Source organism: Camarhynchus parvulus, chromosome 1, assembly GCF_901933205.1.
Source record: "Camarhynchus parvulus chromosome 1, STF_HiC, whole genome shotgun sequence".
NCBI lineage: Eukaryota > Metazoa > Chordata > Aves > Passeriformes > Thraupidae > Camarhynchus > Camarhynchus parvulus.
Genome location: NC_044571.1, coordinates 3,312,646 through 3,327,747, shown reverse-complemented (window position 1 = coordinate 3,327,747; position 15,102 = coordinate 3,312,646). Strand labels below are relative to the sequence as shown.

Sequence of the window (15,102 nt, the reverse complement as noted above, 5' to 3'; positions counted from 1 at the left end):
ATGGTTGCATCCATCCAGCTCAGCTCCAGACCAGCCTCCACATTCTTGCAGTATTTTCTCCAATAAGCCCCAAGCCTGGCTGGTTATTTTCTTTTTGGGTTACTTTTTCCATCCTGCAGCTGTTGAGGGTGGTGAAGGATGGACAAGGATTGAACCAACAAACAAAGAAGGAACTCCTCTGAAACTTTCCAGATTGAAAAGCACACACAAAACTTTCTTTTCAAGAGGTTTTAATGAAGAGTCATATTTTTAAACCTCTCACACTGTACAACACATTTAACTGTACAACAAGCTCAGATAAAAAATAAAGCTTTCTTACAAAGTACGTTTTTCCAGTGATTTTTTTTTTTTTTTTTTTTTTTTTTTTGCAGTAAAAATAGCTGCTACATAAAACCCTCCTGATCTTTGAAAAGGAGTCACAGTTATTTCCAAAAATAGAATTCATATTTTAATCATACAGAATAAACTGCAGGAAGAGACAAGTGAACTGAAAAAATAAGGCTTGTATATAAACTTTTTTTTAAAAGTACATGCATAGAAGTTGAAAAACATATGCCATTTATAAAGAAAAAAAGGTAATTTCACCCATATTAATATTTTTATTTTTCAGTTACAGAAGAAATCACAAACAGGCCCTTTTATGTCCCAGAATACAACATTAGTTTTCTGTAAAAATGCCAAAATGCACAAAGAATTGCCAGCTTCAGTCTTGGCAAAATCCTGAGCCCGACCTCCCTCCCTGCCCCCCAATGCATGCACACTGAGCATAGAACTTCTGCTGTCTCTCAGGCCAATTCAATATTTGCAGAAGGTTGTATATCCTAGACAAACATGAACCCTCCCCCCACCCCACATTTGATAAGTTTACATTCATCCTATTTCAAAGCACACATACAATTAGTTTAATTTACACTATACAGTATCTGTTAAATAGGAACATCAGAGTTTCCAAAGGAATCACAGGATATATACAAACTGAATATTGAAATGGTATGATTTTCCTTCCCTTCTTTAAAAGGGTGGGTTTTTTTTCTGTTAACAGTTGCTACATCTGGTTTTGGACACAAGAGTGTTTATGTACCTATGCAGCAAATTTCTGGAGTAGTAACAATAATAATAACAACAACAAAACGTGCTTTAAAACAAAAGTAATACCAGTTCTCCTTACTGCTCATTTCAAATAAATTAGTTTGTTTTTAAATAAACTGCATGAGGACGGCGGTGTTTCAAAAACATCCCAGCCAGAGCTCTGCTGGGTTTCTCACAGCCAACCTTTGGTTCCACAGCCAACCCATCCTTCCAGGGCAGTGTCAAAGCGCTGTGTGGGGCAGGGCAGGCAGCTGAAACGCTGCCCCCAGGAGCATCCAGGCCTGTGCCCACTCCCCAGAGCCCCACCGGCCGCTCCCACAACGGATGAAGCTCCCGCTCTGCCTCCCCCGAGCGCGGCGGGCCTGGCTGCCGTGGCTCCCGGCCATTGTCCCCACCACTGGTGACTCCAGATCCACTCCCAGGGCCTGGGATCAGTCCTCGGTGTCGGGCTGCACGCCCAGCATGGCGTGCAGCTCCTCGGGGGTGTAGCCCAGCAGGTTGTGCAGGTCGCACACGAAGCGGTACACGTAGCGCTTGCCCGACGTCTTGTGGATGATGTTCTTGTCGTAGTAGTAGCGCAGGCCCCGGCTCAGCTTCTCGTAGTTCATCTTGGGCTTGTTCTTCCTCCTCCCCCAGCGCCGTGCCACCTGCCAGAAAGCAAAACTCGTTCAAAATTTGTTCGTCTCGTCATCTTCTTAGCGGCTGATTAAAGAAAACCCTTTCTCAGTCAGAGCATTTTATTTGCTTTGGGTGGCCCAGCCTCACAAGAGAGGAGTTGGTGACTGATCCCACAAGAGACCTCAACAGCAGCTCCAGGAGGAGGTGGCTGACAGCAAAGTGGAAGTTGGCCCAGAGTCAGACAGATTTTACTCCAAAATACCCAGGTGTGAGTTTCAAGCCCTGGGAATCATTTGTTTAACTCAGAGTGAGCTTGAGAGTTCCCCCAGAAGTCTTTGGTGTTGTTATGCTAAGTTGTCCATGTTCTGCTCCCCTATTGGTTTTTTGTCCAGGTTTCTGCTCCCCTTACTTGTTTCCCTTCTATGGTTATTGTTCTAGAATGTTCTACCCCAACTGTATATATTGTTGCTTCCCCTTTATCTCAGGTCTGGGGTTCCTGCCCCTCACACTGTGCTCCATGTTTGTTTTTTTCACCCTTTACAGAAGTTCCTTTTGGGCAACTCCATTGAACCTGCTCCTTTCTGCCACCCCTGCCCTGAAGTCAGGGAACCAGAGAGGTTTGTCACAGGCACCCTCACTGTGACAGACACCAGTTTGTAGGGGATGGCCAAAACATGGTTAAGGAGGTCAGGTTTAGGGAGAAATCACAGAATATCCCAAGCTGGCAGTGTCCTACAGGGACCAAAGTCTAATTCCTGGCCCTGCACTGGACACCTCAAGAAACACAGACTATCCTGAGCTGGAAGGAGTCACAGAATCAACCAGGCTGGGAAAGAGCTCTGAGACCAAGCTATGACCCAACACCACCTTGTCATCCAGACCATGGCACTGAGTGCCACATCCAGGCTTTAATCCTTAAACACCCCCAGGGACAGTGACTCCACCACCAGTGCAGCTCCTGGCCCTGCACAGGACAAGCCCCAAGAATCACAGAATACCCTGAGCTGGAAGGGACCCCCAGGGATCCAAGCCCAGCTCCTGTCCCTGCACTGACACCCCAACAATCCCACCCTGTGCCTGAGAGTTTTGCCCAAACACTCCCGGAGCTCTGGCTCAATGTGCTCTCTCAAAAACCACTGTTTTACCAGGCAGCAGGGGACAACTCTTCACTGGAAGTTCAATGCTATAAAGTTCCTTGCAGTTCATTATTCCTCTCCCCTCTTTTTTCTTAAATCTAGAAGTTTCACTGGACTTTTTATCTCTTAATACAATAATCTTCCTACTAGAAACAGTATCAGAAGATGAAAATGCATCACTTTGAATGAATGAAGTTCCCAGAATACTTCAAAAGCAGCATTACTATATTTGCTGTGCAGCTAAACACACATTATATCCAAGACTGGGCCCACAGAGATCAAATCAGACCCCAAAATCTTTGTTTTCACCCCAATTAGCCACATACCTCATCTGGGTCAGCAAGTTTAAATTCCCATCCATCTCCTGTCCAGCTAATGAATGACTGACAGGACTTGTCAGTCAGTAACTCCAGAAGGAATTGCCACAGCTGGATAGGTCCACTGCCTGTTGGGAAAGAGGAGACAGAAAAACCACAAATTAATACCTCTGCCAGCTCTAACCACAAGCAATGTATGTGACCAGACTTGTATCACAGACCTGGTAATTAATCTGATTTATCTTTTTTACAGATCAGAAAGAAACCTACGGTTTTACTCTATAGCACAAACCTGCTATTACCAACGTAAAAATGAAGTCATGTTTTTCATGGAAACAAAGGATTTAACAGAAGTTGTGGCTTTCCCCCTCATATGGATCCTTTAACCCTCACTCCCACCTCCCCAACAGCTGCATTTTGAGCTCCAGGGCTTGTCCTGAAGTCTTTGGCTTGGCAAAGATCCTACAGGAAAAAACCAATTTCAGCAAGGACTACAGCAACAAGGCCTTAACAACACCTGTGGGAATTTCCAAATCTGGGAGATTTTGTCCAAGCTCCCCTCTTTTTCAAACAGATCAAAAAGTGCATTTGATTTTTACTTGATCTGACTTGCCTGCCTGTTCTTGTTTTGGGTGGATAATCCCCCACATAAGAAACTGAAATTATTTGTGACTAGTGGTCTCTACCTCCCATGGCACACATTGGAGGGAACACTGATGTTACATAAAAAACAGGAGTGACCATTTTGCCTCACCACTCACCAGTAAAGCCAGCCAGGATGGCTGCTGGTATAACTGGTTTCCCTTGCTCCACAGGATCACTCCTCTCTTGAATGTAGTCTTTGAAGGACATGGTAGGTTTGCTCAGGCACAGGGACTGGCTGCAGTCATCCTCAAAGCTCTCATAGGATGGCACACGCTGCAAATCCACCAGGGAGGATTGGCTGTTCCAGGACTGCAGCATGGAATCTGAGCTCTCATAGCTCTCAGCACCACTGTCACTGGATTCGTGCTCTCTCAGCTTGCCTTCATCAAATGAAACGATGAAATAAATCAAATACAAATAAATATGAATAAATAGAATAATTAGAATAAATACACTAATAAATATAATAATAAATATAATAATATACAAGAATAAATATAACAGTATATAATAAATACTATAATAATATATAACAATATAATAATATATAATGAACATTATAATACTATAGCATATATAATAAATATATAAAAATAAAATAATAATAGAACTAAAATACATAAGAATGAATAAAATAATAATAATAAATAAAAATAAAATTAAAAATAAAAATAAAATTTAAAATAGTACAGTGTTGGTGGTTTCTTTCTCTCAATCCAGCCTATCCGTATAAATCATGCAAAGGAGGAAGAAGCATTCAGATCGTGGCCTTGGCCCCCATGGTTATCATGCAGATAACGACTCACCAGAGTTATCCATCAGCAAATTGAGGTTGTTCCTTGGGAAATCTTGGCTTACTGCACAGTAGTTCACACCAACAGCATCTGCTTGGGTTTTAGGGAACAATGGGAAGTCTTGTTCTGGGTTGAGGAGATTCGGTGCCGTGGAAGTCTGACAGACGTCAGTCAGGAGACTGGGTTTGGGATAACTGAGGGGTTTAGGGTATCCAGGCATTTGCATTCCATAGGAATTCTGATCTACGTTAACAGCTGAAAAAAGAAACCAAAGAATTAGATGATTTTTCCCCTGGAGACCCTTAAACAAACTAATACACTAAATACGCCAAATCAGATTCTGCAAATCCCCCTCTCTAACTTGCCAGCCACAAATGCCCATTTTTCATTCTTCAAGGAAACTACAGAAAAAATTGGGGAAGTTTTAAGTGGTTTTGAGCAAGGCTCTCCCCATTAAGTGGTGTAATCAGGCTGAGTGAAGCCTGACTGTGGTAGAATAAAACACACCATCAATCAAACAATCTGAGGGAGCCAGCACTGCATCCCACACACTCCCAACAGCTCTAGCACATTTCCAGAGCCTTTAAAAAGGCCTAAACAGAATTCTTGCTGCTTCCCAGTTTTTGCCTCTGTTTGCTAGAGATGGGAGTGGTCATTGTGCTCCACAGAGGGAGGGCTTGGCATAGCAAGAGGAAATTTCATTTTCTCAAAGGCTTTGCTCTTCAAACGATTTCCGATATAAATTAGGTGACAATTGAACAATACAAGGAAAGGAGGCTGGAGCAGCTGAAGTCAAATGCTCTCCTCAAACACAGTAACTATTTTGGTGCTTTTTGTTTCTACCCTGAATCTGTGACACGCTCAGAATAAACTGAGAGATGCAAAAATATGAATTTTTAAAAATACTTACTTAAGGAATTATTATTGACCCAGTGAGGAACTGAGGTGAGGTGAGAGTTCTCCACATATTGATCTTGTGTTTTCTCTTGGCTGTCTGGGGAGAGGAGAAAAAGAGAAAATTTGGGTTTATAGTTTTAAAGATCCAACCTGTAAGCCATGGAAAGCTCCTGACTCTTGGGAGTATTTTGGTACATTCACAAAAATTTTAGTAGCACACTCTATTTGTACTGCATTTTCTCTCATGACAGAAATCACACCAAAAAAAAAATCCAACCAACTTTCAACAGGCTTTAAAACCATCACCACCAACTGAATTTTCCCATTAAACTTAAAGTCAACAATAATTGCAATGTGCTTTAAGGTCCAACTGCTGGTTAACTTTGTATTTATGGGGTTAACTGCTTTATTTATGGGGTATTTACACTGGTTGTACCCCAATCTCACTTATTCCAGTGATCTTCCCAAATAAAACCTGCCCACAAATGTACCCAGCCTGCACACAGAATGTCTGCAGCCATCTGCATCTGTACTTGGCATACCAAGGATGTACTGACAGTGCTGATAATGCTGTTATTAAGCAAGTTTTAAAGTTCATTTCGAGTTTTCATATGCAATAAAACCCTTCATAGTGAAACCAGTGTTGAAATCGAGTCCCATTTCTGTTTCTGTTAGGAGAGCCCTAAACCAAAAGCTTTTTCTGGCAGTCTAACTACCTTTTATCATCTGTTCCAGGTGTTCCCACAGAATATCACCCACATAGTCAGGTGCCAGTTCCAGGAAACGCTCCTTGCCCAGGTTGCACAAGTCTTGGCCACTCATAAGAAACTGATGGAAATTCACATTTGCCAAGCTGAACTCATTGGTAGCCCATGAAAGCCACTGGCAAACTTGTTGTTCAGTCCATAGCCAGGGATCTGCAAGACAGGAAGGATCCAACATTTAGAGATAACTCCTGGCCCTTGTCAAAAAATCTTCCTTATAAAACAGTGAATTAAAAAAAACTAAAATTGTTTAGCCAAGTTATTGAGTCCTCAATGAATTCAGAATGAATGTATTCTTGAATTTATTAAAAAACCCCAAACAACTCAGTTCTCTCTTTTCTTTCTGCATTCACTTTCAACCAGAGATGTCCTCAGCTTGCTTGACTCTCTCCTGCTGCCAAAGCATGAGCTCTCCATGCACCCATTTTTAACACCAGCAAGTCTGGCCTCTCCAAGGCAAGCTGTGCCAGATTCACATAGGATCCATTCTTGTATTTCCTACTGACATCATTCTTTCCTTTTCAAAGAGCAGCTATTCAGCCTCCTCCTTAGCATTAAAAGAAAAAAAAAAAAGAGCTTATAAATAGCAAACACTTACTATTTGGGATACCCAGTCGACACTGTTCCTTTGTGAAACCACTGAAAGTATCTTTCAGGGCCTGACTCATCACAGCCTTGCTGCACGGGGTTAACAGAGGCAATTCACAGTTGTTCGACTCTGCAAGAAAAGAAAAGGGGTGGAGGGGAGGAAGAAGACACATTAACTTCAGGGCACTGAAAGGACTGATTGGCTTTTACTATTTGAAGAATTAAAAAAATAAAATACATGCTAAAAAGTTGGTGGTTTAACAACAGAGATCTCCACACTCCAAAATCTCTGTGCTACTCGTTTGGTAAGATTGCATCACTAATTAGAGCTTTGCAGCTTTCCATGCATAGATCCTTATTTCCTCTCAGTAGTTACATAAAGTGCCTTTGTTGCAGGGAAAACTTGATTATTTTTTAAGGGAAATGAGACTGCTTACTCCTATTTTACCACCTATAATTTGCCCTGAGACTTCTTTGCAACTCCAGACAATCTTTATTTAATTTGAGAGCAAAGTAACTGACAGCAGGGTTGTGAAGAGCCAGCTTGCACTACTCAACACTGCATTTCAGACCTTATCACATCTCATCACCCAGGCACATGGTGCAATGGATTATTCCATCATCTGGACCAAACAAGTGTGACTGGTAACAAGCTGGGGGTGAATAATGCATCCAACCACAAAGCTGGCACCATTATATGTCAGTAAAAATCACTGATCTACTTCACTGACTTTCAAATTTACAAGAAGATTCTATTTTAGGGATAAATTCAGCTCCCACTCAGCTTTTCTTATTGGTCAATTTTTACCAGAAGATGCCTCATTTTATCACAGAATGGTTTGGGCTGGAAGGGACCTTAAAGCTCATCCAGTGCGACCTCCTGCCATGGGCAGGGACACCTTCCACTGTCCCAGTTGCTCCTGGCAGATTCCAAGTCAGCTCAGAGCTCTGCAGCTCTTCTTGCTCTCCCAGACTATCTACAGGCTGCACTTCTGCTTAACTTCTGCTTTTACCACACCCTTCCTAATATCTGCAAGCACTTGCTTTGCTGACCAGAGCAGGTGACTGATTAGAATCACAGTAGAACAAAGGACCTGTGGTTTTCTGGGTTTGAGGGCTTGAGGTTTTATTTCCTTTCCCTAAGGGGAGATAAAAGCAGCATCAGGTAAAATATCTACATTTTGTCAGGGATTTTTGGCAAGGATATGTAGGGCACTCTTGGTGGGATACTGACCTACACACACACAAATAATAATAATAAAAAATCTTAAAATATCCCCACCTTGTTTTTTAAAGTATGTAATAAAACATACTGAGATTTAACACCAGAGAATCAAAAAGCTTTCAGAATATTTGCACTTTAATTATGGTTGAGATGTTGCAAATTTAAATACATAAAACTCTCTTTTTAAAGATTTTTCAACTCTTAGCTCTGCTTAAACTCCTACTAAGGCTTCTTCCATGAAAAATCAGACTATTAGGCTACTGCATCCCAGCTCCTATTTCTTTTCAATGCAGAAAACAACAACTAACCACAAAGAAACTGACATGAGTAAAACCAAGCACGTACACAGAAGTCCGTGTATTAAACCACCCAGGAAATGTTAGTTAGACCCCAAAAATTTCTGCTCTACCAAGTGGACTAAGGAGCAAAGTGAGGATTTACCATAAGAAGTGGAGTCAAATCCTGTTGGCACTTCCTGAAGCGTTTGGTCTTCACTGAGTGAGCAAAAATATCCAGCAAAAAGCGAGTTGGAGCTGTCAAAAGTGTCAAACGCTGGCTGACGCTGCAGAGGAACAGAATAAACACAGAACCACGTCAGCATTTTGCTGCAGAGCTGTGAACTCCTCTGCTAGGAAGTGTCTGGGTTTGGTTTCCTAGATCTGGAGATCATGCACAACCACTACCTTGAATGAGCCAGCTCTGAAACGTAACCACAACGAGGGCACAGCTTCTGCTACGTGAATAAAACCCACTGGTAAGGGCCCTCGAGGGGGAGGATGTTCTGCAGCTTACAGTAAAGCCAAATCAAGATATTCTTAGGTTTATTTCCTGTAATTGAGGCTTTTAACAATAGACAATACACATGTGTGTATAAACACATGTTTATTTCCCGGTGCATTTTAAAGAAATCCTCATTTCCTTAACCCTTTAAATTGATTATCCACTCAATGGGGATTTGATGGCAGATCAGTAAATTATGGGAAAACTGCCAGTGTAAAACCTACAGTAGATTTATGAATTTGTTTTTTTCTTCTAAAGGATAAAACTCATCTGAACCACATCACTTGAAGCTACACAGCCAGCTTTATAGGACTTGAGGAAGGATGTTGCAGCAACTTTTACACTTCTGCCTTACTTACTGGATTTGCCAGCAACCACATTTTGAAGTCTTTCAAGTGCTCAGATGCTCAGTGAAACACTTCTACTTTCATTTTACAGCAAGGCATAAACAAGACTGATAAAAATGGATTCTACTGATATACTGACATTCAAGAAACATTGCTATATTTTGAAAACCTAACTCCTTTCAAACTTGACTTGAGCCAACTGTGTATGTGCCAGAAATATTGGTATGAAATTACTAAATTCTCCTCCACCACTTTAGTCTTTGGGGGGCAGAAGGAATGTGAGCAGAGGAGGAAATAACTTCAAAAACATCTTATGAAACTTGCTTGTTAGTCACAGGGAAACCCTATCTGCAACATCTTGAGGCAAAGATGGGATAAAAGCTGCCACTGAGATTTTTCTCAAGGTACCTGAGGATAGAACATTACTCTGGAAAGCTGCAGCTGGCCCATGGCTGGAGACAAAGGCAGCTTGCAAGTGTTTATTTGGTTTAGGCAAACACTGGTTTGCCAGCTTGTGCCAAAGGAGTGGATTTAGCTGAGGACAAGGCAAGGATTTTTCAGGGCAGTATTCATGCGCAATGCAAAAAGCAACCTAAACTACGTTCCTGGAACAGCAAATTAGGATTCATTTTCCCTCTCATTCCCTAATTTTTCACATAAAAATCTCCTGGCCAGCAGGGACAAATTGTGGAGCTCTGTTTCAGGTACTCCCCAAGTCAAAGCCAGCCCTTGGAAAGGCTCATGTCTGAATAAAACAAGTTAATAACATCTACCAAATCTGCTGGTAAAAGATTCTTTATACATTACTAGATAAAAGCTCTGACTCATCTCTAGTACCTAAAAGAAAGGGCAAGTTCTTTCAACACAATCTGGAAACTCCTGCATTTTGTGTAAATGACCCTTCTCCTGAGTCACTGGAAAAAATGCTGTGGCATGTGAATGAGTAAAATCCATACCGTGCTGGTTTCATATTTCAAAAGGGAGAAAATTAATGTACAAGCATGTTCTTCATTTAATAGTAGTAAAAGAGGAAAAACACAATGCAGGATGAATTCTGCTCATCCTATCAGTTTCACAACTACTTTGTTTGGCTTTTCAATACATGTAATTATTGCAGAACGAAATAAAACGCAATGTGAACAGCCACAGCAGAACACAAATCTCTGACTTAATTCTATGACAACTGAACAACTGCTTAGAGCAACCAATGTGTTAAGAGCACACAGATGCTAAGTTGGGGATCTCTTGGATTTTTTTGTGAAGAGAAAAAAGGGTTAAGAGGGGACATAAAGCACCAGAGCAGTGAACATCCCAGAGCCTCACTGATTCTTCAAACCATGGCCATTTCTCAAAGTTACTGAGAGTAGAAAGGGTCTCCCTAACCTTTACATTGATCAATGCTGTGTAAAAAAATTGATATTGGGATTAAAAAGCAAGTTGCATGAATGGGGAGGGGGAAAGCGCTTTAAGACTAAGCCTTTACAGTCTGCTGACCTCGGTTTGTAAATTCCTTTCAAAACAAGGTAACAGGCACAGCCTACCTAAAGATCAAATAAATTTAATGATTTTTGGAGTTATTACAATGTATTTGGCTTCCATTAATAACAGTTGGAAGCGAACAACCTACTTTTAATCCAAACAAGGTTCGGGAAGGTACCAAACCTGACCAGTCCTATCAGGACAGGCCTCTGCCAGTCTCATCAAATTTAAGATCTCCTGCTGCCCATCTTTAAGCCTTTGATTTGGCAGAAGTTCCACCCACACCAGCAAATTTGAGCTCAGTTCTTGTCCACCTCTTTTAAATTTAGGGAATGGAGAGAGGGAGCTTTGTTGGGGGAGAGGGTTGAGGGTTCAAGATTTGCACCTTCCTATTTCAGTCCTGCTTTTCACATCTCTGTGGAACTCAGTGGGAATACTCTGGCAGAAGATTAGAGGGGAACAATGAAGCCTGTGCTCACTTCTTGGACGTCCAATTCCTGTTCTAGCACTGCAGGAACACAACAGGAGCACAGGCTGGGAGCTGCCCCAGCTGGGTTTGGGAGCTGACAGCTCCAGGGTACTCACCTTGAGCATTCCTCTGTACATGTTGGACACGGGAGCTACTTGATCCATGTTCCTGACCCCAAAGTCACTCATCTGAAAAAGGAGAGAGGTCCTGTTAAATCCACAGCCAAAGGAGGGGGAAGCAGATGTTACCAGATGTTACCAGATCCAGCTCTGGCAATGAGATACAGGGAAAGCTTTTCCAACCTCCCAGCCACACAGGGCAGCTCCCACCTTGTTTTTCAGCTGGGAGAGCTCTCACAGAATTTGTGTTTGCCTGCAAAGCCCACAGAAACCCCTTGCTCACTGAGTACCTGTCTCTTTGGGCTTTGTTCAACTTTTCACCTATGACCTGAGGTAATCAGTTTTGTGTTATTTTTGTGCCCTCTCACAGGCCATGATTCACTTCAGACTTTGGCTTTCAGAGGAAGAGGAGTGACACAGTGACACTGTGATACACCTTCACCACTTCATGAATAATCAGAGAAGCCAATTCCCAGTGTTCCCAACCTCCTGCCTTGACTCCTTCACTCCAAACCACATTATCTTGTACATTTTCTAAACACAGGATTAAAGCATTTATAAAGCTTTAGAGGGCTTAAGTTTCAATTGAAAAGGGGTTTATGCAGTAAAATACCCTTTTTAAAGGGCTGATAATGGGACCACTATCAATATGTTCATGCCACTGAAGTCAAACCTTTATCATATTGCCTTTATTACCAGGAGCAGAGTTGTGTGAGGCCTGTGTGACTTTTCTCCTATATATCACTTAAGGAGAAGAGTGATAAGATTCATATCCAATGGGAAAGATCAAACATAAGGAATAAAGCCAGTTTTATGGCCATTGTTTAGGTTTATCGTGATGCAGCAATTCATGTGTCAGTGAATGATACCTTATCAAGCTACACTCTTAATTTTCCTTCCCTTTTTCACAGCATTGGGCTGAATTCCCTTGCTCCACAGCAACTGCCTGAAAACATGCACTTGTACTTAAATCACAGAGGACACTATCAAGATTTCCACTAAACTGTGGTCACTTACTACAAGCCAAATCTATCACTCACCCTGTTAACCCAAGGGGAAAAAAATCACTTTAAAATTCAGAAAAAATCGTAAATTAGGATCTTAACAAAATAAGCCCAGCTTGTTGAAAATGGCAACACATTCAAAAGCCGTCCATATAAATAGAGAGGAAAATAAAAACATCCAACAGCCAAAGACAAGGAACCCTTTCATCCTTTTAAATAGCTGATCACTTAAAATAAAACTAACAAAAAAAAAATAGCAAGAGTCCTTAACATGAAAGGCCTATTTCAACTCGACTGGGCCTTCTAATTGAAACAAAATAAATCAACTGACACTGAAAAGAATATTCATTAATGTTACTCAAAAAGTGCAATCTACTGAATGATGTTTTTTACCTCAAACAGCACGTACAAATATTTGATCTAAATTACACATCTCATTGAGCAGCAAAGAATTTCACACAGCGTGAGTCTCACTCAGCAAGCATCCTAATCTGTTCATTAAATTTGCCACAGTTTAAACAACTGTTTATCCTTGCATTTGGCTGGGCATTTTAAAAAGTATATGGCAATTTCCAACACTCTTTGTTTTGCCTTTGAATTCTGCTCTGGTGGCCAGGGATAACTGGCTCGGGGATTTGAGTATTTGTGGAAATATTCTGTGTATATTCTGTAAGTTGAGGTCTGATCCCTGGTTAGGAGTACAAATAAGATTCCTGGCACTCCTGTGCAATTCTGACCTCTCCACAAATCCTGTTAGGCACTTCCCCATCCACCAAAAGGGATTCTCTCCTTCCTGTCTTTTTTTTTTGTTGTTGTTTCTTTAGAGACGTTTAGGGCCCTAAGACAAAAGGTTTATACCAAGCGCTGATTACACGGCATTGCTCATTAACCCAAGCCCGTTTTTCTCCACGCTGAGTTTGTTCTGAAGGAAAGCTTTGGAAAAATGAGACCCCGAGCTCTGGCTGAAAAACACATGGAGATCCTCAGCATATTTTGCAACACTCCTGCCGAATATCTCAAGCAGAGGAATTTCTAGACCCTCCGCTCATCCCACATCAGCTCTCTCCCCATCCGCAGCACAAATTTCCAGCCCTGAGATACGAAACCCTTACAGACAAACAGAGCTGGAAAGGCAACGCGGATTGGCACAGAGGGTTAAACCTGCCTTTCTGCTGCACTTAGAAAGCTGCTGTTTTTGTTTTTTTTTTTTTTAATTCAGAAAAGCCACTACGGCCCAACACGGTGTGACTGGGCCTCACCTCCAACTCCTCCACTAATGCTGATGACTGCGACTTGCCAGCTATAATTGGTTTAACTGGCAGGACACCTTCCTCAACACCCCCGCATAGCTGAGTGGGTGAACCAGAACAGGGTCAACAGGATCAGGCACTTATTAACTAATACTCCTGAATTCTGATCGCCTTCTTTTCAGCAGCAGCCAGGTGCCTGCCCACAGCTGGGCACAGCTGGGCAGCATCCACATGGACAAGGGAAGCGCGCTGATGTCCCTCCAGTGTTATTCCTCCTTGGTTTTTTGAGGGGAATTTTTTTAGGGGGGATATCAGGCAGGGGGATATGATGCTGGTTGTTGCTATTCTTTTAAATGGCAATTTTTTTTCAGGGGAAAAAGCAGCCTCCTTAGGAAGAGTGTGGGAGAGAACGGCGTGCCCCGTACAGCCCCCGAGCTCCGCCGGGAGCCAGCCCGGCTCCTCACACACATGACACACGCTTCGCCCACGTATAAAAAACTTCGGTGGGCAGATCACACAGCCCAGCGTTTCGTTCTTTTTTTTTTTTTTTAAGTCCCTTTAAAGTCCTAACCAAATCCAGAGCGCGCTGCCCATTAACCCCTTCCTGCCGGGGCCGCGGCAAACCCCGGGGGATGAGCCGTGGCCGCTGCGCTCAACCCCTCACGGCCCCTGGTGGAGGCCGATCGCGGGGTCCAGGGCTGTGATCGCCATTCCCGAGGAAAATCCGCGGCGCCCACGGGTCGGGAGCACCAGCGAGGAGAGCTCCCGGAGCCCCGATGAGCCCTTTTCCCTTTTCCCTCCCTCACTCCCCCCGCCTCACCTGGCCCCCGATGCCGGCGCTCCTGCGCTCCCTCCCCGGCGGCGGCGGCCCCGGCCCCACACGCGGCGTCCAAGGGATCGAGGCGCCGCTGCCTCTGGGCGAGCCAAAATATCCTCGATGCAGCCGCGCCGGCCAACAACAACAACAGCAACAGCAGCGCTGATCCCGGCGGAGAGTCCCGGCCAAAGCAGGGGGGCACAGAAGGGGCGGGATGCGGCGGGGAAGGCAGGCGGGTGCCCGCGGTGCGTGGGCGCTGCCGGCCGGGCCGCGGGTGCAGGCGGCCCGCGGTGATGCTGCGCTGGTTCCGCGCTGGTTCCGCGCTGGTTCCGCCGCCTCCCGGCTCCGCTCCGCGTTGTGCCGCCCGGCCGCCCTCGCAGGCGCTCTTCAGCGGGCGGGGGGAGGCGGCCGGACCCGCCTCCCTCAAGCCCGGCCCCTCCGCTTGTTGTCGTCGCTGGTACCGGCACAGCCGCGCTCCGCCAGCGCCGGGGGTGCCAAGAGCGGCTCGGGGAGGAAAAGTGGTGAAAAAAAGGTGTTTTATGTCATTCCGACCAACAGACGTTGTTTTTTTAAATTTTGTTTCCTCCCCCTTCCCCGGTTATGAGTGAAATAGTTCATGCTGGACGTTTTCCATGCTTGTTTTTTAATTAATGCCTCTGGCCGAGATGGGTGAGGAGGGTTAACCTCTAAAATTACAAATGGAAATAGTCTATTTGGACTATTTCTTGAAGAAGGAATTTCTTGAAGAATGAATTTCTTCACAG

General features: G+C 43.6%; 1 protein-coding gene across 1 annotated transcript; it reads right to left on the bottom strand.

Annotated features, from left to right (window-relative positions):
- Positions 1-219: 219 nt before the first annotated feature.
- ETS2 (ETS proto-oncogene 2, transcription factor) lies at positions 220-14,702 on the bottom strand. The gene is made up of 10 exons (XM_030957724.1): positions 14,342-14,702; positions 11,265-11,336; positions 8,515-8,635; positions 6,859-6,978; positions 6,213-6,413; positions 5,510-5,593; positions 4,612-4,854; positions 3,922-4,185; positions 3,170-3,288; positions 220-1,736 (listed from the first exon to the last, which is right to left on the bottom strand). Exons 2-10 carry the CDS (start codon positions 11,334-11,336, stop codon positions 1,521-1,523), a joined length of 1,440 nt encoding a protein of 479 aa, XP_030813584.1. The 5' UTR covers positions 14,342-14,702; the 3' UTR covers positions 220-1,520.
- Between the last annotated feature and the right edge of the window lie 400 nt (positions 14,703-15,102).

Bases quoted from the DNA above. Each gene is read 5' to 3' on its own strand.
- ETS2 (XM_030957724.1), bottom strand. From the start codon at position 11,336: ATGAGTGACTTTGGGGTCAGGAACATGGATCAAGTAGCTCCCGTGTCC. The intron at 6,979-8,514 runs GTAAATCCTCAC...CTTTTCTTGCAG, and splicing joins ATTTGACTCCACTTCTTATG to AGTCGAACAACTGTGAATTG. The intron at 1,737-3,169 runs GTATGTGGCTAA...GCTTTCTGGCAG, and splicing joins AACTTGCTGACCCAGATGAG to GTGGCACGGCGCTGGGGGAG.